Genomic DNA, 23,027 nt, shown 5'->3' on the forward strand with positions numbered 1-23,027 from the left:
TGTTAAATATAACTTTTACTTTACGTACTTAATTATTTCGGTTTTGCCGTAAAACAGTGTGTGTGGTCTAACATAAATATGAACACACTGACTCACGTGTGTTATTTTTCAGAAATATTTTACATCTGTCAGAGAAATGTGTTTTGGTTTGTGGTGACAGTGCTCTTTGATGATACTGCGCACTGTTTCTCGATACTCGTTGTCTGTTTAAATAGTGACTGACTGAATCAGAAACAGCACCACAGGTCGACTTGCATGGTTACATTTTCGTTTTTAGTTTGCGTACAGGCGCAGAAAGACACCCATGTGAGCAGATACCATGCCTTGTGTCCCGCGTTCCTATTGGCTGCTCTAATCTCATGTTTTATTAATCAACTAAAGGCGTGGTTTGTGTAGGTGTATTGCGTAAAACATGGATCTGACGTTTATATTTTAAGCGTTCTGCTTCGGTCTTAATAAGCAACTTCGAAGAAAACTTGTACTACACGTACTGAACTTACGTCAGTGTGGTTTTTTTTATCGTAATTCGTCGAATATACGCGGTTATTGAAACACGGCCATCTCCGTGTTTTGAAAGACCACCGTGTGTGGGCGGGGCGTTGGTGCAGGGGGCGGAGCCCAGCTGTCTGTACAATGGTCTGATATGTTGACTGAATAACCCGCCATCTTGTTGTGACTCCTGTACGTGCGTGGAAGAGTGACTTCAAGGGGGATCCAGTCACGTCTTTCCTTTTATTTTTTTTATTTTTTTTTATAGACGAGAAGATTGGATCCCGAGCATAAGTATTTGAATCTATCTAATTAGCATTTTTTATTCATTTTCTCCAATCGTTTTTGGACCATAACAAGAAACAGAGATGAGTATCGAGACGCTTTTAGAGGCGGCGAAGTTTTTGGAATTGCAAGCCCTGCAACAACAGAAAGCACGTGGTAAGAAAATAAAAATATTGGCACATACACCTTTATGACAGACAGAAGGTCATTTTAATGAATCAGTGTTGTTCTCTTATGTAGTAGCCGGTTAATATGAGCCATTGTTACACGGGATGTCACAAGCGACGTGATGGCAGGAATCAGTGTTGCATTAGTGCTTGACATGAAATATGTTGTAATACGCCAAACATACCATGAGTGTATGCAAAACCGCAGTATAGTATGCTTACGTTTACTTTATAAGATACTAGTACATTTGTGTATTACGGATAGTGACAGTCATGAATTAAAATGCAGAGATTGTAAGTTTATCTGCTTTGACTGTTAGGATATTTCGTGACTTAATACTTCATTGCAGTGTCGCTGTAGGAAAACATACCTGATGGTTTTAAGGGCGGTGGCTTAACAAGTACGTGCGCGAGAGCCAGTTCAGTTGTGCTTTACATAATGACCCAATGATCACATTACGCGCCTCGTATTTGCACCCTTTCTGTAGAAGTGAATTGATGTGATATTTGATTGAATTTTTGTAGAGTGTTTTTAGCGTAATAGTGTACGGTTTATTTATTTCACACTATTGTTTTATCTCCCGCGCTGCATGCGTCTACTGGCGCTTTCTGAAACCTCGGTGACGTGTCCGCCTCAGCCACGCCTCTCAAGCGTCTCGGTGACGTGTCTGTCATAACCACGCCCTCATGTAAGATCCGCGTGGACCGAGCCCTCCCCCTTCTCTCCATGTGCGCGCCAGCCGCTGCTCTGTGCAGGGAGGGGGTTTACAACCAGAGGGAAAGTAGGACATTAACCCCCTGCTTGCTTTTCCAAAATGTACTGCAGTTATATAACGCGCTCCTGCAGTTTTGGATCATCGTGGTGCCCTGACAAACATTACTGGAAGAGTGACATTCTCGGAAAGAATTTACATGATAAGCTTGTTGACTATGTGGGTCACGCAATCAGTTTAGATCTTGTTAGGTCTACATCAAATAATCAACTTTTTGAGGATAAATAGAATTAACAGTTTGAATATAAAAAATCATAACAAATACATTATTATGTTTAGCAACTGATCATATATTCGTTTTATCGCGTTATTTTAATATGTAATTACAAAAATTCAGATTAAAGTTCTATTCATTATTAAATACAGTCATACAATACTTTTTCCATGATGAAGTTGACATGAAAAAATGTTTTTTTGCTTTTTGAAATTGTATACTTTTCCAAACGATTGATTAGTTGATTTTTGTTTTTAGATGATTATAGATATAAAATATAAGTCAAATGTATTCTGAAATGAAATATTATATTTTTCTTTTTGAATTTGCTAACTGTATACTTTTTTAGCTTTTTTTTTTTTGCTTTTTTTTCTGTTCAATGTATTCTCATTATTTTACAAACCGACCTAAGCTTGGGATGGAAATCTTCTCGATCAGTTTCACTTCTGTGTATTTCACCACAGCTGACCGTAATTCTACTCAGTTTGCAGTTTGTAATGCTGTGCTGTAAATTGCAGTGCATGCTGGTGGACAGTCATTTCCTGTATGCAGTTACACCTTTGCCCTCTATAGCTGTTAAAAAAGTACACCAAAATGCTTCAGACAGTCAGGTGTTGTCCAGACAAATTATGCTTAAAAAACCACCTGAGAGCTAATCTTCTCTGGTCTGGCACAATTAGAAGTATTCAAAGAAAAGTGGAACCTTGATATGCGTTTATGAATGTGGGACGTGTTTTTTTTTTCTCTTTTACTTAAAATATATCAATAATGTATCATTAATCAGCTGTTAGCACAGCTCCAGTGTCAGGAAATCAAGTGTTTTAAAGGGACAGAACAGTCACATTTTACTTGAAAGGCCTGCTGGTTCGTGTGTATTGTGCTTCCTTGTGTTTTCTGGTAATTGTTTGTTTGGTTCCATAGGAACTAGATATGCACCTTATTTCAGCAGGAGGAAGCGTGCGCTGTTCAAATAGCATAGTGGTGACTGGTAGGGGTGGATTGCTGCGCTGTGATTGGCTGAGATTTGGTTTGGAGCACTTTCACCACCCCCTTCGCTGACACACACACACACACACACGAACGATAAGAATGCCTGTCTTAAAAGTCTCATTATCCTCTGAGCACACATGATTTTGATGCTGTCTGGCTTTTCACCCTAATGAGATTCATGACGTGCCAGGCGCACACACACACACCTGTGTCTTTTTCAGTTTATCTAGGGCACCTCGTATACCGGTGACCTCTTTACCTCCCTGGGCGTTAAGAGGATTCTTTTAAAACTTGTAGCATTAGGTTGTGCAGTGATTATTTTTTTGATATTTTGATTGCTATTAATTGTCTGATATGAAGCAGAGCTTTCTTCAGTGCTATGTTCATAATACATTTTAAGCCTTTTGGCCAATTCGGGTTGTGATACATGGCCTGGGTGAGTGCTAAAATAGTTGGAATAATAAAAGCAGTAATGTAAGGGACATACAAAAAGCTTCTGGAATGACTTGACTTGGATTAACCATAAACGGCTGATCAGGATAATTCTCCTTCAACCCCACAACAGCGAACTAATATCTAAATGCACTTTAGCTGAGCAAAGCCTAAGAGTTTATCAGGTGAATTCAGTGTTAATGCGATTTATACGGTTTTACTGTTGATAAAATGGGTTTAAGTTGTCTAAAGGTGGAGTGTCACTAAACAAAACGAAACAAAAAATAGTGTTTGATTTACTTTTTAATACTTTTATTCAGCAAGTAGGCATTCAATTATCATTTTAAAAGTGATATAGACTTCAAATAAATGCTGTTCCTTTGAATTATATTCCTTTTTCTTTTCATCAAAGAATCCAGATTTTTTTATTATTATTATTATAGTTTCCACAAAAGTATTCAACATTGATAATACTAATTGCTTTTTGAGCAGGAAATCGGCATTTTAGACTGATTTCTGAAAGATCATGTGACACTGAAGACTGGAGTAATGATGCTGAAAATTCAGCTTTGTAATCACAGGAATAAATTACATTTCAAAACACAAATAAATTAGAAAACAGTTGTTTTAACTTGTAATAATAATTAAAAATATTATTGTTATTTACTGTATTTTTGGTACTGACCCCAAACTTTTAATTTGTAGTATATATATACATTTTATATTGATTCTATGTTTTTTTTTTTTATTCTTACATTCAGATGCTGCTCAAACAAACACAGTAGTGTTGAATATGCCACAGTATGTGTGTTTTTCAGGAAAATCAACCTATGAATGGGTTACTTTTAGTTGCCTTGGTTTGCACAATTAAAGGGATACTCCATTAATTCCCGTAAAAGCTTTGTTTGTCTTCGGAACACAATTGAAGATATTATGGATGAAAACTGGTATGTTTGTGACTGTCCCTTAGACTGTCAAATAAATAACAGTGTCAAGGTCATAAAAAGTATAAAAGACATCGTCAGAATAGTCCATCTGCCATCAGTGGTTCAACCGTAATGTTATGAAGCGACGAAGAATACTTTTTGTACATGAAGAAAACAAAAATAATGACTTGATTCAATAATTCCTCTCCTCTGTGTCTGTCAAGATCAGCGTAGCGCCATTTTGGCAAATCTGAGCAGTACGCAGGTGGCGTATGCTCTTCTGTGTCAGCTGTGCCACAAGGATACGTTTTTTATGTGTATACGCTTTGGTTTGAAAGCAAACAATGCATCAGCGCAGCGCGGCTAACATAGAAGAGCATACGCCACCTGCGTACTGCTCAGATTTGGCAAAATGGCGCTACGCTGATTTTGAGAGACACAGTGGCGAGGAATTGTTGAATCAAGTCATTATTTTTGTTTTCTTTGTGTACAAAGGGTATTCTCGTCGCTTCATAACATTACGGTTGAACCACTGATGGCAGATGGACTATTCTGACGATGTTTTTCATACTTTCCTGGATCTTGACACTGTTATTTATTTGCCGGTCTATGGGACAGTCACAAGACTACCGGGTTTCATTCAAAATATCTTCAATTGTGTTCTGAAGACGAACAAAGCTTTTACTGTTTTGGAACGACATGGGGGTAAGTGATTAATAACAACATTTTTATTTTGTGGTGGAGTAACCATTTAAACTCAGGAGAAACGTTAACGTTTAACTAAAAAAAAGTGGGATTGAATGTTTTTCAGCCTGAATTCAGTCTGTGACAAATTCTTTCACTTAAAATAGATGTAGCTTCCTTAATTTCTTTACTATTGAATAGCAGTGGAAGTCCTTTAATGCATTGCGTGCTGAAGCTCTAGTTCTCCTCTCTGAGTCAAAAAGCAGTTTGCGTGTCTCCAGTGTCTCTACTATTTCTTAAACGGTGTTAACTCGAGTGCAGCAGCATGTATAATTGATGCTGAAGGTTTTATAGAGGTTCGGGAGGCCATCGTGTGGTGTTTTGGAGCACCCCTAATTAAAGAAGGGAGTGTTGTATTTGGGGGACAAGCATCGTGTTTCCATTTAGGCCAGAGAAACTTTAGCCTGAAGCCTGTACACCACGTGCTGCTCTAACAGTGGAATCTCTATCCTCCACTCTTAACCAGTAACACTTATTTATCTGTACCCACACAAAAGCTCCTTTAATAGAGTTCACTCTGAGCTAGATATAATCTCAGGCTGGCTTGTTCACCCGTATTGATTTGTGGCTGCCCTGTCTCCATATTTTGCCCCAGTTTAGATGAGATCACGTCATATGTTTAAGGTCAGAGGTTACCTGCAGTGTCCAACATATAGTTCAGTCTTCTACATTTCCTTCAAAACTGGTTACTAGATAACAATAAGAGAGACTGCAGACAGATAGGACATCCTTTTTTTATCGTTTATGGCTGTTTTGGATGTTAGGTTGACTGAAAATGTATAGACTTTTTTTTTTTTATTAAATAAGTGACAATTAAGAATAGTATAATTATAGTATTTCTTTATTTACTGGTATCACTAGCTTGATATTGACACTTTTGTTATTAAATTAAATTTAATACTAAAATAAAAAATAAAAATACATTTTGGTAATTGAAAAAATGCTCAAATTAAAATATTGTAAAATATTATGGATAAAATGTAAACCTAAAAAACTTGAGTTAATATGATTACTACAACCGGAAGTTATAAGAAATTAATGATAAATAGACATTTAAAAAAAGCCATTAAAAATGACTAAAGGACATAACAAAATCGTTAAAACTTATATTTAAATTATATGAAAACTGAGAATATCAAAATAAAAACTAATTAAAAATATAATCGGATATGAACATAATTTTTCATTCTCCTTTCACCTATTTTTATATAGATTACTTGTCATGCGACACTTATCTAATCTTTCAAAACAATTTTATAAGTCTGTTAAATGTAATCTTAAAAGCAAACCTTAAAATGAATATCCATTTCTTACAGTGCTTAGTGTTCTGGTACCTAAATTTAAATACAAATTCCTTAAATTTTTAACTGTTTGATTTTAATTTTATTTAGACAAGATAGTATATCATTTTAGAATTCATTCATTGGTTATCGGTTATAGCATGACAATAACTGGTATATAACTCTTGATCTTTTAATATTGATACATTACATATAAATGTTTATCATGTTAATGTCAATATGGGCCATTAAAGATCAAGTTGGTTCTGAATTTAGATAATACTTTTTTTTTTTTTTCAAATTTCTTTCGACAGAAGAGAATGAGCTTCAGGAAAGACGGCGCCGTGAGCAAGAGGCGGAGAAGCGGAGAGCAGAAGTTACCTCTTACACTCAGTCCATTCAAATGAACCATGTGACCTGGGTGGAGGAGTCCGGCCCTGATCATCGCCACATACCTGCCATGGCCCAGGCTCCTCCCCCTCCCCCCACATTGCCCATCACTGTCATCCCCATCTCAGTAGTGTCCTCCACTCCACCTGCTCTGCCCCCGCCCCTGCCCCCGACCACAGCTCTCAGCCCGCTGGAAGCGGCCCCCCTCACGCCACCCAAAAAGGACGCCCACTCGCTGCCAAACCAGCAGGCACTGCACCAGCGGCCCCTCATCTCATCTCAGGTGAAGGCAGAGCCCACGTCACTGTCTCCATCCAGTGGCACCAAACCAGCCCAGCAGCTCCAGACCTACCCGGGCCCCATCATCACAGCTTCCCAGCATGCACTTCTCCCTCAGCCTGGACCTCCTTCAGCCCAATCCAGCCCTGCGATCAGAGGCAGCTCGCCTGTTGACCACCGTAACTTGGATGGCAAGAAAAGACCTGGAGGGTGAGTCAAGACGTGAAGCTGTTATTTATCACTATGTTAACCACTGAATAAGACTGAATCACGTGAAAGCTTTTATTGTTGGTTTTATGGCTACAAATTTGTATTTTGTTTGAGAGCTACTTATTAAAGACCATGTGACCTGTGTTTACAGGGCAGGAACGAGAGAAGTGCACAATAAGCTTGAAAAAAACAGGTAAGGTCATCTTTGCTGCTGGTTTACTGAACTTAAGTGCCTTTCACCAGTGTTTTTACACATACAGGGTCATGCATGTACACCATCGTTCAAATGTTTAGAGTCAGTAGGATCTTTAAATATTTTTTAAAAGTATTTTTTTTATGCGTGCAAAGGCTGAATTAATTCAATCATCATACAGTAATAACAGTAATATTTTGATTTATTATTACAAATTAAAATATCTGTTTTCTATTTAATATATATATTTATTTTAAATAATTTTTTTTCTTTGTGATTGCAAAGCTGAATTTTCAGCAGCCTTCAGTGTCACATGACCATACACAAATCATTTTAATATGCTGAATTGGTGCTAAAGAAGCATTTCTTATTATTATCAATGTTGAAAATAGTTGTGCTGCTTAATATTTTTGTGGAAACCTTGATACATTTACTAAGGATTCGTTAAAAATTATTTAAGGAATCTAAAAGATTAGCATTTAAGTGAATTTGAAATCTTTTGTAGAACAACGGTATTAATGCCTTTTAATATTACTTTTGATCAATTTAACTTCCAGTATAACTTTTCTGTAATTATAAATGATCTCCTTTTCTCAGACGTGCTCACTTAAAGGAGTGTTTTGAGACCCTGAAGAAGAACATCCCTAATGTTGATGAAAAGAAGACCTCCAATCTGAGTGTTCTGAGAAGTGCTTTGAGATTCATTCAGGTAAGCGCTGATAAATCTTCATTGACATGTTCACTGTCTGCTGTCCATCTGTGTCTCGACTCCTGTCATCAGACTTTGACTAGAAGTGAGTTTACACACGTAAACAATATAAGAGCAGGAGGGAAACCACACTATGATGCAGTCTTCAGTTTGTTAGTTACAGTTCTTTCATCTGTTTTGATTGATCTAAAGCCGTGAGATTAAAGATCTCTGATCGAGTTTATTTGAAGAGGGAAAATGGATAGTTGCTCTCCTGCAGTGTGAGCAGAACACCTTCTATTCATCTGATTAAACCAGTGCCTCATTCACACTTGCACACACCTACAGCAAGGCCCTTTAGGAGAAGAAATAGAAATCCAATCAAATGAAAGGATTTGATTTAGCCGAGGCACAAGACAACGTGCAGGAAACTAGGGCAGTGTGGAAACCGAACTCGTGTCACTTTATCCGCAAAGCCGTCACCCACCCCCCCACCACCACACCCCCGCTTAAGCTGCTTGCCATTGGTGAATTTGACATACGAACCCAGCCCACCCATTATCACTCTTTCCCGCTCTCTGCTGCCTGTTGCTCAACCAGGCTTAAGGTGTATTTATTTAAAGCACATGGCCTGTTGAAAACAACCAGCCGTTTGCCATGATTTTTCCAGAATGTGATCTGTACACTGGGAGGTTGAAGCCTTTTAAGGATGAATTTGTATTGAATTTGAGGATCTGTTGTTTTTAGAAAATCTTTTGTTTTAAGATTTTTGTTATTGGTACTGTGAAGTCAGTATCAATATACATTTATTTTTAAATGTATAACTAAAATACATTTATTTAACTGTATAGTCATTTAAATAGTCAACCTGAGCAATATTTTGTCTAGCACAGAAAAAACTATCGGTTGTCAATTAGAATAACATAATTGAAGCACTACTTAAAGTGCTAATACATTTCTGCTCAGTAATAATAATAATTAACTAATTAATTTACAGAAAATTAATAAACGCCTAATTTTAAATTTAAATGTTTTGCAGGAGTTGGAATGATACAAATCTTTTTTAACCATTTTGTTTACACTTGCTCTCAGAAGGAACTTATTCAACAAAACTAATACATTTAAATAACTTAATTCGTAATTTAATAGTAATACTATTTTTAAAGGAGTTTAATGAATTACTAATTATTTTTTGAACTAGTTTGTTTACATTTACAGTCCATTTACTGTCATTTACATTTATTAAAGGGCTCATATGACATTGCTAAAGATAATAATATTATTTGGTGTAATGCAATGTGTTTATGAAACATTAAATTTCAAAAAACACATTATTTTCCATATGATGTACGTTATTGTTTCTCCTCTATGCCCCGCCTTTCTGAAATGTGTAGATTTTTACAAAGCTCAAAGCTTCTGAAGAAGTGAGATGTGCTCTGATTGGCTTGCTATCCAGTGCTTTGTGATTGAAAGCATGTGACGGAAATGTTACACCCCTTAACATACTGCGGATGCCGTCTCCTGGCACAACAAGACTCAGTCCAGCTGCTCTGCTCGTGCACATCCCATCATCAGTTCTCTTTTAGCAGTTCAGTCAATGTACTGTTAGGTGTAACTGAATAACTCGGGATATTGGTTTATTTCACAGCAGAGGGAGTGTAAGGCACATTTATAAACCTAATAACTTCAGCAATTTGTGAATTAGTGCGTACTGGAGACGTGAACCATTTCAAACGATTCAGTTCAATTTGGTGAACTGGTTCGACCGGTTCACTAAGAAGATCGGGTTAAATAGAACGATTTGTTCGCGATCCGGACATCACTAAATAGACACTAAAACTAGACAAAAACTGGACACTAATAATAACACTAGACAAAACTAATAAAACCCATTACAAACGAGGCAATTGTTGCATCCAGTGGGGACATAATTACTGATTATAATGACTTGTACTGTCTTATTATGCATTGCGTTGCTTTGCGTATCGTACCGCATTATCATAAAATCATGTCTGCATTTGTGATTGGAGAAACGGCAAACAATAAGTATTAATCTACACTGCTCTAATGTAATGTACTTAAAATGTACCTAAAGGCTGAGCCAGAAGCACCAGACTGTCCTTGCAAAGTTGGAACTGCCTCACTTTATCACTTTATAGAACAGCCTTTGTGCCACAGACTTATTGTAGGCTACTGGTTCAGAAAACAGTCTTCATCCTCTATAAAATACAGAACAGTGTTGTAAATGCTATTTAAACACAGATTTCTTGTTGTCCTCTTTTAAAAGACCAAACAAAGTAGTTTCACTTTATCAACGAACCACACACTGTCTCCACTACATAGCGCCGGCTGCAACAGCGAGAATAAAAGTTACGTATTATTTCTTTGCGTGAGCATTTGGGCAGTTTTATGCAAATCTTCCCACACAGTGACATAGACATGTGGGGGCGTGTTTGAACAAGGCATTTTAGGAGGGTGTGGTTGACTCTTAACTTTGATAAAGAATATCTCTTTGGATTTGAGACTTTAGTGTTTGCAACTTTACAGATCTTTTTATGCACCAAGAGCTTGTAACACTCCAAAGAGAAATAAAAACTTGAAATCGCATCATAGGACCCCTTTAAAATTAAGACTTCCCTGCATTTAAGAGGACACTAGGAGTGTGTTTCGATTGCTTTTATAGCTCACTGTTACAATGTGACAAAAACAGAAATCTAGCAAGTTTATAATAGTGCCTCAACTAGTAAGATAAGTTAAGTTGGTAGCATGGCTAGTTTTAGTTAGTCACTCCAGATGTATTATTATTAATGACAATAAATAATTACTGTCTTTGAATGTTTTTCTTGAAGGAAGCTCATTATTGAATGTTCACATAAAAGCCAGTCAGTCAGTGATTTGAGCTGTTTCCCAGCCAGTACCTCTCCCTCTAACTTTCTGTTTTGTTGTGTTCCTGCTAAAAGATTAGTGTTTGCCTGTTCCTGCAGGTCACGTGGCTTCTCTCTTAATGATTAGTGCTGTGTTTTGTGTGGCACAGCGTGTGTTCAGGCCGTCCGCTGGGCCATGGCACGCGCGCCTCCCCTCCACGGGTCTGCCTCTGCATGCACTCCGGTCCATGGCCCCTCCCACTCTCCCCTCACTGACCAATCAGCTCCTCCCAGAACTGAATAAGAGGATTGTTCGAAGAGATTACTCTTCATTTTATCTTCATGGCACCTGATTCACATATTCCTGTGACGTCATGCCAAATCTGCTTTTTGACTTCCAAAGTGAAGTAACTGATTAGTGATTCATTAAGCGACAATGATTATAATAATATACCTGTGTTGTTACTGTTGTCAAAAACAGAAAAGAATACGATGAGAGTGCATTAACAAACAATAGATTTGTAAATGTTTTAGAAGTATTTTTCATGGTTAATTCATTTTAAATAATGTAGTTAACTAATGTCAATAAATGAAAACTTGTTGTAAAGCGTAGCTATTAAATTAGTTAAAAACAGTATTAAAATGATGATTTAAAAAAAAAAGCTCAATTCAAATAATTCAAGAATTTCTAAAATAGTATAGATATAATACTAAATACACACTGTTACATGTTAATACTAATACTAAAAACCACACTAACATACTGTTACTCTGCGGAAAGTATAAAAGCCATTTCTTTAATTTCTCTGAATATTCAGAAAAATTTGTGGAAAATCTTGAGGAACTAGTCACACTACAGTCCCTGCGGTTTTGACTCGCGCTTCATATTACTTACAAATGTTGATTTGGAATGCACAAAAGTGCTATTAAACTGCACATTTGTATTCATTTTTCATGCAAAACTGGCCTCATAATACTTTACACATTGTAAACTGTGGATTACGGTGACTGCTGCTTTAAATGTTATCCTACGAGTCTCAGGAGTTTCCCTGTTCTGTGTAGTAAGTCAGAGCTCCTCCTCTGTTTCTCCCTCCCTCCTTCTCCCACTCTGGCGTTCATCATGTTCCCTGCCGCGGAGACATGAGCAGCGAGCACATGGCTAGACAGAGCCGCGTGACGTCACCCCCCTGTGACAGCCCCCTCCAGCTGTTGTTCCTGCCGCAGCACGACACACTCGTCGAGCTCGATCTTGCTTTAGCCACATCCCACATAAGTGCTGCATGCCTTTTATTTAAGAAACCTTGCAGGACCTGTTTTGCTTAGCAGTGCACTGTTCCAGTGACTGATGTATTGTTTAATCCAGATAATTGTATTGAGATTTTTTTGGGGGGATGGTTTGTAGTGGATTGGGAAATCTGCAAGGTCAGTTTTTGTCATTGACACAATGTTTTGATGTAGTTGCATAAAGTAAATGCATATAAAAAAAAGTAATGTTGCACTGGTGTCACAGTAGGATTGTGACTGATGAGCAAAACCAGAATGAATCCTTTGAGATCCACCTGATTCATTTCCTGTCTTTGTGTAGCAGTGCGTGTCAGCACTGTAGTAAGGTTAGTTGGGTCATCTATATCATGCCATACAGGAACTAGTTGTTTTTCCTTGTGGGATTAGATCACATGATCCTTATGCATGCTAAAAGGCCTGTTTGTCTTGTACAAACCACTGCAATTTCTATGTAGCTGATTCAACGAGTATCATTTGGTAAATGTCAGCCTCATCCTGGCTGACAGACATTTCTACATGTCTAATTTTGGTCTGTCCAAATGAGTCGCACCATCTGTAGATCATTTGCTTTAAATGGAAAATTCTGTTATTGTCTATCCATCCTCATTGCCATTTTGCTAGACATTCCCTTTGAACAGTCAAAGCTGCACTTTCTCAAAACAACTGTCCGTCCAGTTGCAGTTATAAAATACAAATTCTGACTCAATGTATATATCACTGTTAAAGACCAGCTAATTTTTTTATATATACATTTCTAAACAAGTCTATAATTATTTGGTCAGTCTTCTTGTCTTTTTTTTTTTCATTAGTCTAGCAACTTTCTAAGTTGAGTAGATTTGACATTTGACAGCCTTGTGTAATTTATTTAAACCCAAACTTTTTTTTTCACAACAAGTGTCAAAGGAAATAATGTTGCTTGATCTATCTTCGTCCCTCAACAAATGTACACCACACTACAAGACTTCCTCTTTAGCGTCACAACAAAACCAGAGACCAAGTGAGATTTATATCTGTGCTTGAACTGACCAAGTTACCAAACATAAGCATGCACACTTGTATATAGATATACATGACGACACGTTCGCATGTGTGCAGTCAGGGGGCGGGGCTTCAGTGAGTAAATGATGATAGCAAACCGATGGGGGAGGGGGAGGTCATGCGCTTGGCTTGTGAGAAACACACTGCAAAAGCTAATTAAAGCCACTATCAGTTCATCCCTCAAATCGGCCCTGAGTTTGAGAGCTGCTGTCAAAACCATTTTGATTACTTGAAATAAACTGAACTAAAATAAAAAACGTAATCTAGTTTCAATTTTTTCTGAAAGAAATGTTAAACTGAAAGCTAAAGCTTAATGCAAAAACGAATTTAATATATTTATGTTAACAATAAAATACCAAAATAACACTGATGGTTTAGCCGTTCTGAGCTGAAGCTGTAGGGAGGGAGTGAAGGGGCCCCAGTCCGCGGATCAGGAGTTCAGTGGGTTTGGCTGTTTGTGGAGCAGGCCGTCCTGTGTGTGTGTGTGTGTGTGTGTGTGTGTGTGTGTGACTAATAGAGGCAGGCATGCACAGCTGTGGGCTGGAGCTGTGCCTGATTCAGCACACAGACCAGAGAGCTGTCAGCGTGCCTCATCAGTGGTGGGAGGTGGGGGTCAATGAGGGCCTGGTGGAGACCGCCAGCAAGGAATGGAGGAAGGAGGGCACGCTTGTAAAAAAGACCAGGGACGGCTCTTGTGTAACTGTAGTTTATATGGGGTGCGGATGTAATGTCAGGAAACACTCGCACTGAGATTCAGGTTTAGATTTGTGTGGTGGTAGAAATGTGGTCTGGTATTGCTATTATCTTTGGCTGTTAACTTGATAAGTGTTTCGCATCATAGCTGTTACTAGATCATGTGTGTCAGGCACAACTGGAATGCTGTATTCAACCAATCAGCATCTAGAATTTTTCTTTCAACTGGAGGTTTGTTTGTAATTGACTCTTTGATTAGTAGGGCTGCTCCGATCACGATCGGCCGATCGTTAATGCGCATCTCGTCAGTAAAGCCGGTTTTCTAATCAGCGGTAAATTCCATCAGGAGCGTGATTTCACATAGAGCAGCTGTTACTACACAGATCCGTTGTTAACTGAGAAGATGCGCAAATAAACGCTGAAAATAAACGTGGATTTGCGCATCTTCTCAGTTAACAACGGCTCTGTGTAGTAACAGCTGCTCTATGTGAAATCACGCTCCTGATGGAATTTACAGCTGATTAGAGAACCGGCTTTACTGACGAGATGCGCATTAATGATCGGCCGATAGTGATCGGAGCAGCCCTATTGATTAGCTCCACCCTGTTTGGTTAGTGTTACTTACTCTGCTGAGTTTTGCAGAACATCCAATAGAAACAAACTGCTTGGTTATCTTTAAAATGTGCTCACAAGATGGTAAAAATGGTCGGCTGGAATGATGGATTATGACGGATTATGTTATCTACTGGTTTTGTTTAAAGACATTGTTAAATTATTCAGCAAATATTTGGGAGGGAGAAAAGACAGTAATCCTGTATTAATACACTGTTATTATAGTGACCTGGGGACAATGCTTGCCCATATTTTCCAGAAAATTAAATTTCATGCATTTCTGAATGCAAATATGACTTCGGGTTTTGTATATAAGTGCTGATTAATTGCGATTAATTGCATCCAAAATAAAAGTTTTTCTGTACATAATATATGTGTGTACTATGTAAATTTTATTGTATGTATATATAATTACACACACATACATGTATATATTTAAGAAAAAAAAATAGTGCTGTCAAACGATTAATCACATCCAAAATAAGTTTTTGTTTAAATATGTGCGTATACTGTGTGTATTTATGTATATATAAATACAAACACATGCATGAATGCTTAAGAAAATGTTATGTTTATATGTTAAATATATTTATATAGAATAAAATAATATAAATGTATATACATGAAAATTTTCTAAATATATACTTAATATATACCTAATAAACACAGTACACATACATTTATTGCGTAAACAAAAACCTTTATTTTGGATGTGATTCATCTTTTGACAGCACTCTAAATATATAATGTAATTTTTTTTTTTTTTTTTTTAGTTTAAATTAAATTATGTTATTTTGAACTTTATATAATTATATTGTGTTATTTATATTTAATTTTATTTAATTTAAGAAATGTACCACTGTTTCTGTAATATATTCAACTATTATAATATAAAATTTATCAACACATCTGTTTTCAACATTGATCATAATAATAAGAAATATTTCTTGGGCACCAATCATCATCAGAATGATTTCTGAATGATCGTGTGACACTGAAGACAGGAGAAATGATGCTGAAAATTCAGCTCTTATCATCACAGGAATACATTACATTTTAAAATATACCACAATAGCAAACAGTTATATTAAATTGAAATAATATTAATGTTTTACTGTATTTTTGATCAAATAAATGCAGCATGTGAGCATAAGAGACTTCTTATAATACATTCAAGAAATCGTACAAACCCTAAACTTTGAACAATAGGTAGAGTATACTGTATATTAAAAAAAGAGCAAATATTTGAGTAAGAAAACATCAGATGGCTTTGGTCTGTAATGTTAAGACTAAAATAAAGGCAGGACTAAGTAAAGGATCAACTGAGGTCACACGTTTTTCTAAAGATTGTATGCTGCTACCTGCTCTGATTCATTCTGTTAGAGCACACCAGACCTGCTGAGAGCTGCTCAATCAAACCAGAGCAGACCACACATGCTCACACCGTCACAGTCTGCTGCCCGCTCGCCGTACCTGTTACCACAGCAACTGTGACGGTTTTCAGCTGTTGCCTTGACAACGCTCGATTACTCCACCGTCTGATTTGCTGAGACAAAGATGCTGACACCTCTGAGAGGCGAAAGGCCGCTCTTTGCTTTGGAAGGAAGTGGCGTATATTGATAGGCCCAGTGTCCTGTAATTATTCACAAGAGCACAGCAGAAGCAGAGACCTGACTGACCCCGAGTCCTCCTTTATCTTCTGTCCTGCGATCTACACACACCTGTACACACATCACATGACTGGCCTGGATCTTTTTTCCACGCTGTTGTTATTTCTTTAGGGCTGTGCTTGTCCAACGCACGTGGTGCTGTGTGATACATGCATCCATTGTCATTGCTCATTGTTTGAGGGTTAGTGTGTCAGTAGTGGGTTTCTTTAAATATATTTTATATGCAGTGATTTTTGATTTTTTGATTTAAATAAATGGACATTTAAATAAATTATGACTTTTCCAGTGACTTAATTAAGTGATTAATCTGCATCATCACTGATTTATTTTTAAACCTCAGCTTTCAGACTTCAGGCTTGTCATTTAGATATATTGTATTTATTTATAATATGTTATTATTGTTGATATTATTAAAATGTGTATAATTGTAATAATTTTTTTTTTATAATCTATAATTTTTTTCTTATTTATTATTATTAATATTAATTATTAATATTTCATATATAAACATATAAGTATTTTCCAAAATATTGTGCATGTATTTGTAAAAATATTTTAATTAATAATAATTGTAAAATGTTAACAATATATTTTTTATATTTATAAATAAAATGTTATTGTAAAAGTTTTTTGTTTCCTGCCAGACATATTACTGATAACATGAATTATTATTATTATTATTGTTGTTGTTTTATACAATATGTAATCTATAATAAAATATGTAACATTTATTTTTAAATGTATTTTTGTGATTATTACATCCTGTATTATATATTTTAAAAAAGTGTGTACATACACAGACAGACACATTATTTTGTGAAAATTGTACATATTGTATAAACACATGGTGTATTTATTTTTTTATATTAAAAATTTTAATGTACAAATATATAATATTATTATTATTATTATTACTACTACCACTATAAAGTTTCTATTCCCCTGTCAGATATATTGCTGAGCATCATGGTTTTTAGTTTTGTGCACAGACCCTTTAATCTCTCTCTATCCATCCTCTTAAGGGCCTTAGCTGCTGTTGTGTCCTCATTGCCTGTTTGTTTCTCATGCGTCTGCTGACAGTGCAGGGAAACTGGGACGCTTCTGCCCAGCCCAGTGTGTGCCGTGTCTCGCCCGCTGTCCCTCCCTTCTGTTTCTATCTGTGTGTGTGTGTGTGTGTGGAGTTTCGTGTTTCTCTGTTCTACAGTTTACCTCATGCTTGTGAAGTTGGATCAGTATCTGTGTGTTTTTGTGGGTAGGTAGAGATGCAATCTTATTTAGCACACTCACACTACCCAGATGTCCACTTGTGATTGGCCGAGCCCGTGTGTCATGGGCTCCTCCCACTGGTTTCTCAGTGTGTGCACTCATGCACAGCAACTGAATGCTTTCCCAGAAGTGGGAGGTGCTGTGATGCCTTGGGTACTCCACGCGTTTGTGTGAGTAAGAGAGTGTGGCATTAGCAGGGTAAAAACAGACCGTGGGGGAGGTGTGCGTGGGCCGGGGCATCTAGGAAGAAGCAGAAACTGACATCTACGCCTATTGATGATTACAAACACACTTAAAGAGAAGCATGATGTGACATTTTTTTACTTGCACGTCTAAATTCCCAGATGTCTTCCTTTCATAAGAAATTGCATTAATACAAGCAGCCTTGACAGTGCTCTGTCAAGATATTTTTGATCATCATCACAGAAATAAACCCTAACATGATGACCAGTTATTTTATAAATAGTTGTTAGAAGGATATAATTGACTAACATGTATGTACTGACATATAAAGTCTAAAATTACATTATGATGATTATTTTATATATAAAGCAAGATATAGATGATAAATATAAATACATATATTGGATAAAAAAAAATCTTAAGTTATTTATCTTGTATTGATAGTATGCCTCTTTTTACCCAATATACCCATATCTATAATATCATATCAAATTTTTTATTATACAAGTAATTTTTTATGGACTAGTTACTGAATATGTTTATCTATGGTATAAAATATCTTCCTCTATTTTCAGTTCTTTCTCATCCAGCTGTTTATGTCTCTTACAGGTTTCTTGGGTTCTTTGTTTTGCTTTAGCTGGACTTTTTTTAATCATCGATGGGTTATTAATGAAAAAGCCAAACACGTCTAAGTGCATGTGAATACTAGTCTTGTATATTTCTTTTCTGCTTCACTGCAAAATGACATTTCATTGTTGCAGCTGTGTCTTTTTGCAGACTATAGACTTTAAGTGCACCCTGCCAGCTCTTGGTGCATGTGGAAAATGCTCACTTATTTATTTCTCTGTTTCTCCACATAGACTCTGAAAAGGAAGGAGAAGGACTATGAGCATGAGATGGAGCGTTTGGCACGGGAGAAGATCGCCTTGCAGCAGAGACTGGCCGAGCTCAAGAACGAGCTGAGTCAGCAGTTGGACGTGATTGAGATTGACCGTGTTCTTCGACAGACTGTCCAGCCAGATGATGACCAGGCCTCTACCTCCACTGCCTCAGGTTAGTCCTGCAGAAGACCTCGTACTAACTGACAGCATGCTTTTTGACAGAGCTTAAAAAGTCCTTGAAATCACTTGATACATTTTTGTCCTGAGATTTTCTAAGTTTAAATTTGGTAAAAATTTAAAAGAGAGTCAGTAGGGATTGATTGGTCCAATTTTTAATTGCATGAACCATACCATTCAAAAGTTTAGGGTCGGTAAGATTTTTTTATTTTAATAAAGAAATGAATACTATTCAGTAAAGGCATTTATGTTACAAAAGATTTCCATTTCGAAATGAAATGAACCACAAAGCATTTTATATGTATCATGGTTTCCACGTGATTATTATATTATATTATATTTTATTTATTTAATTTGTATTATAAGAAATGTTTCTTAAGCAACAAATCAGTATATTATTTAAAAGTAATAAATGAAAGAAAAAGGAAAAAAAAGAAAGAAAATAATAATATTCCACTGTATTTTTTTGCTGTATTTTTAAGCAGATGCAGCCTTGGTGATCATAATACACTTTACATTAGCATTAAAAAAAATCCTACCCAACCCAAACTTTTACACAGAGCCACCGATGGTTTTTAACTTAATCCATTAATAGTTTCTGACCATTTTTTTGTTGTTGTCACAACAGAAGGTGAAGAGAACATTGATGAAGATATTGAAGACGAGACGCCCATCGCCTTATCCAAAGTGCCTGCTGCGCTTCAGCCAGATTTAAAGAAGTCCCATCCTGTGTCATCCCTCATAACACAGCACATCCACATCCCTCACAATCCATTGAAGACTTTACCCCCCATTCCCTCAGCTCAGCTCTCCCCCATCGCTGCCTCCGCTCCAATCACAACCCCAGCATCCGCTCCTGCCGCCCAGGTGGTGACCCCACACACACTACCTCCAGCCCAGACCCACATAGTGACTGCGGCCGGCCTGCAGCCTTCCGTCATCGCCCACGCGGGATCGGCGTCACATGCCTCCGTCATCCAAGCGGTCAACCGCGTGATCCAGCCGGGCTCCAAGCATGTGACCCACATCGCTCCTTCCTCCTCGAGCTCGGTGCAGCTGGCCCCAGGACCTCAACCCATTAGCCACATCACTGTCACCCATCTTCCGGCAATCTACCCACAGCCTGTCACAGTCACACAGCCAGCGGTCATGAGCCACATCGCGCAAACGCTCTCTCACAGCCAGATGAACGGCACTTCAGTGACCAACGCGCAAGCCAAGCCAACGCCGGTGGGTGCTCAGATGGTTACCCATCACCCTCAACTGGTGGGCCAGACTGTCCTCAACCCCGTCACAATGGTGACCATGCCCTCCTTTCCAGTCAGCACGCTAAAGCTGGCCTGAAGCGCTGACAAACGGACACCCAGATAGAGTATAGACCCTTATAGACTGCCGCCACATGCAGCACTGCGTTCAAACGAATTATAAAGCTAAAGGACTCAGTACATTCCAAATGAAAAGAAAGTATATATACACACGTAAAGAAATTTATTGAATGTCTACTATATAATGATATATAATAAAAGACAAAAAGAGATGTTTTATCTTTATGTGTGGGCAAAGGCAAAGTCTAAAGTGCTTGTGTGCTGCTCAATGTGTTTTAGGCTGTAGTGGAGTGTGTTATGATGAAACTGTGGTGCGATCCCAGCCTAGATTGACTCTCAGCCAGCCTGATATGTGTGACTACTAGTTTAAATGACTAAATGAAAAGGCAGCCCCCATAATACCTCACACTAACTCCTCATATAACAGCACACCTCATGGGAATGCTCTTCTCAGCTCCCGCTAGACCAGGTTTCATGTACTGTGTCGAATCCTGAACCAGTTCTTGAAGTCCCTGCAGTTCTTAAAGAGAGAGTTTGTCGTTCAAACCTGCATGACTTTCCTTTTCCTGCAGAACACGAACATGAACCGTTTTTGTCAGTACAATAAAAGTCAGTGGGGTTCAAAACCACACAGACCCTGGTGACTTTCATTGTCTGAAAAAAAGAAAAGAAAGAACTTCAAAATAGCTTCTTTTTGTGTTCTACGGGATAAAGAAAATTGTAGCCGTCTGGAACGACTTGATGAGTGAATAATGAATAATTTTTTTTTTTTGTGAACTGTTGCTTTAAAATCAATTTACCTGGTCAGTTTGGTGTCATATTTTACCACTATAGTTGATGCAAGATGTAGCATCATCATTACACTGGAGAAATGATTTTCTTAATATTTTTTAAGTTTAATTTCAAATATTTATAAATTCTTAAAGCAAGATCGATTTACTTGAGAAGGAAAATTAATTAAAATATTAAATGTACCAAAATTAAGTGTGCTTATGCTTTAAACAAGAAAAAAGTAAAATCTTGTTTCCCTTCCAATAAAGCTTCTTTCTTGCCTCGCATAAGCATAAACTCATTGAACTTGAAAACAAAACTTAATGTATCAAGCCATTTTGTTTTGCTATTGTATAAATATATTGATTTAAAAAAGTGAGGGTTTTACTGGAAATCAAGACAAATACTAAGAAAATAATTTTTGCAGCATAAAATAGTCAATCATGAAGTTGACACCATGACAGCAGGAGCATATGTGAGCTGTTTCTATTAGAAAATGTCTTTTTACGGAGTTTACATGATTTGTCTGTAGTGCTCTAGCTGGCATAGACACAATTATTGAGTCACGTGAGTCATGGGAATCTGACAGGAGTGCCTTTAACGTTGTCAATCTGGAGTCCTGTTCAATGCTGCACAGACGCCCCCTATTGTTCTTTTGCTGCACCTGCACTCTTTAAGTTATTCACTAACAAAGCCACCTACAGTACTTCAATCCAGCTCAGTGGTGTATGAACCATATTAAATAGCCATTAGTTTGCAACAGCGCAAACATTGTTCTGGATGTCATTGCGAATGTATTCCAACACATTCAATGCCTTCATCTTGCCACTGGTGATAAATGTTGGAAATTATATGTGCAGGAAATAACTGCATGGTTATTTAGTCATGTAGCATTAAAGTGTTAAAGTTAAATGCATTTGTGTGTTTGTGTAGTGAATGCATTTCTCAGAGGCTTTTAATGTTTTAGTGAATAATAATGTTGCAAGTGAAAGGTGGATCAATGTCACCTCGTGTTTCTTAAATAAACATATTTTAGGCTTCAGGAGAGTTGTAAAGAGTCTGAGAGATGGTGAAGGATTCCTGGATGGGAAGATGCCTGTATTGAGCCACACTGACGCTACACAGTTCTGCAGGTAGAGCACAGTCTGTATGTATAAAGAGATCTGTTTAAAACTAACACTGTGATCCCTGTCGGTTGTCCCAGTAAGAGTAAGCCAGGTTTACCAATCACACTAGCATTATGTTGCGCAAGAGTCCCTGCATTTGTTTTGCTTCTGTAAGCGTGTGAGAGAAAACGCATTGAACTTTTTTATTTTAGTTGTCTGGTTTTAGTTTTGTGTATTCACACTTGGATGTATACATTCTTGGACTAATTGATGTGGCTGTTTTCGCATGTAGATGGATGATTCTTGTTTCAGTGCTAACATTTAAAAATATATTTTTTTTCAGTTTCTGGGACCATGTACAGTTATGTATATATATGTTGGGGCAACTTTTCAGACCTCATTTCACACTATGATATGATATGATATGATATATATATATATATATATATATATATATATATATATATAATATGCTTATATATAGAGTGTTTTCCCTATGGAGAAAGTTCAAGTTGTATATAGCCTGTAAATGTGGGGCTGCGTATAGACCTAAATGTCCATTATGTTGTAAGAGGAGCAAAATTAAATGAACAAATGTTGAATAAAAAATAAATCTTGATACATTTACCTATAGTTTAGTTTATTAGTCATTTTTGGACACTTTACGTGCTGGTGAAAGGATAATTCACCCAAAAATGAAACCGTCATCATTTACTTGTTTCAAACCTTTAGGGATTTTTGTTATTTTGGTGAACACTTGGAACCAAATAACATTGGAAACTTTTGAATTCAGTTGTATGGACAATAAATAAATAAATACCCTTCTTTTGTGTTTCAGAAGAAGAAGAAAATAAAAACTTTTGGAGAAAATTAGTAGATGCTGACAATTTTCATTTCTTTAAATTCTTAAGTGTTCTGCACAATATTTCTTAATACGCTAAAAGAGCTTTTGGTAAACCACTTACATATAGTTGACATAAAAACGAAAACGATTATTTTGAGGAATCCACTTAACCATTTTCATGAGTGTTTGTGTTTAAAAAACCTGAACCAACTAAACATGGTGTTTGGGTTTAATTCAAAATGACAAACTGGTG

The 23,027-nt window shown here is 37.0% G+C and overlaps 1 protein-coding gene across 1 annotated transcript; it reads left to right on the forward strand.

Annotated features, from left to right (window-relative positions):
• Positions 1-644: 644 nt before the first annotated feature.
• Positions 645-21,864, forward strand: mnta (MAX network transcriptional repressor a). The gene is made up of 6 exons (XM_059514340.1): positions 645-930; positions 6,615-7,179; positions 7,331-7,372; positions 7,970-8,081; positions 18,531-18,723; positions 19,357-21,864. The coding sequence occupies exons 1-6, from the start codon at positions 858-860 to the stop codon at positions 20,070-20,072; spliced, it is 1,701 nt and encodes a 566-aa protein (XP_059370323.1). The 5' UTR covers positions 645-857; the 3' UTR covers positions 20,073-21,864.
• The last annotated feature ends 1,163 nt before the right edge of the window (positions 21,865-23,027 follow it).

The sequence above is a fragment of the Carassius carassius genome, chromosome 28, assembly GCF_963082965.1.
Source record: "Carassius carassius chromosome 28, fCarCar2.1, whole genome shotgun sequence".
Lineage (NCBI taxonomy): Eukaryota > Metazoa > Chordata > Actinopteri > Cypriniformes > Cyprinidae > Carassius > Carassius carassius.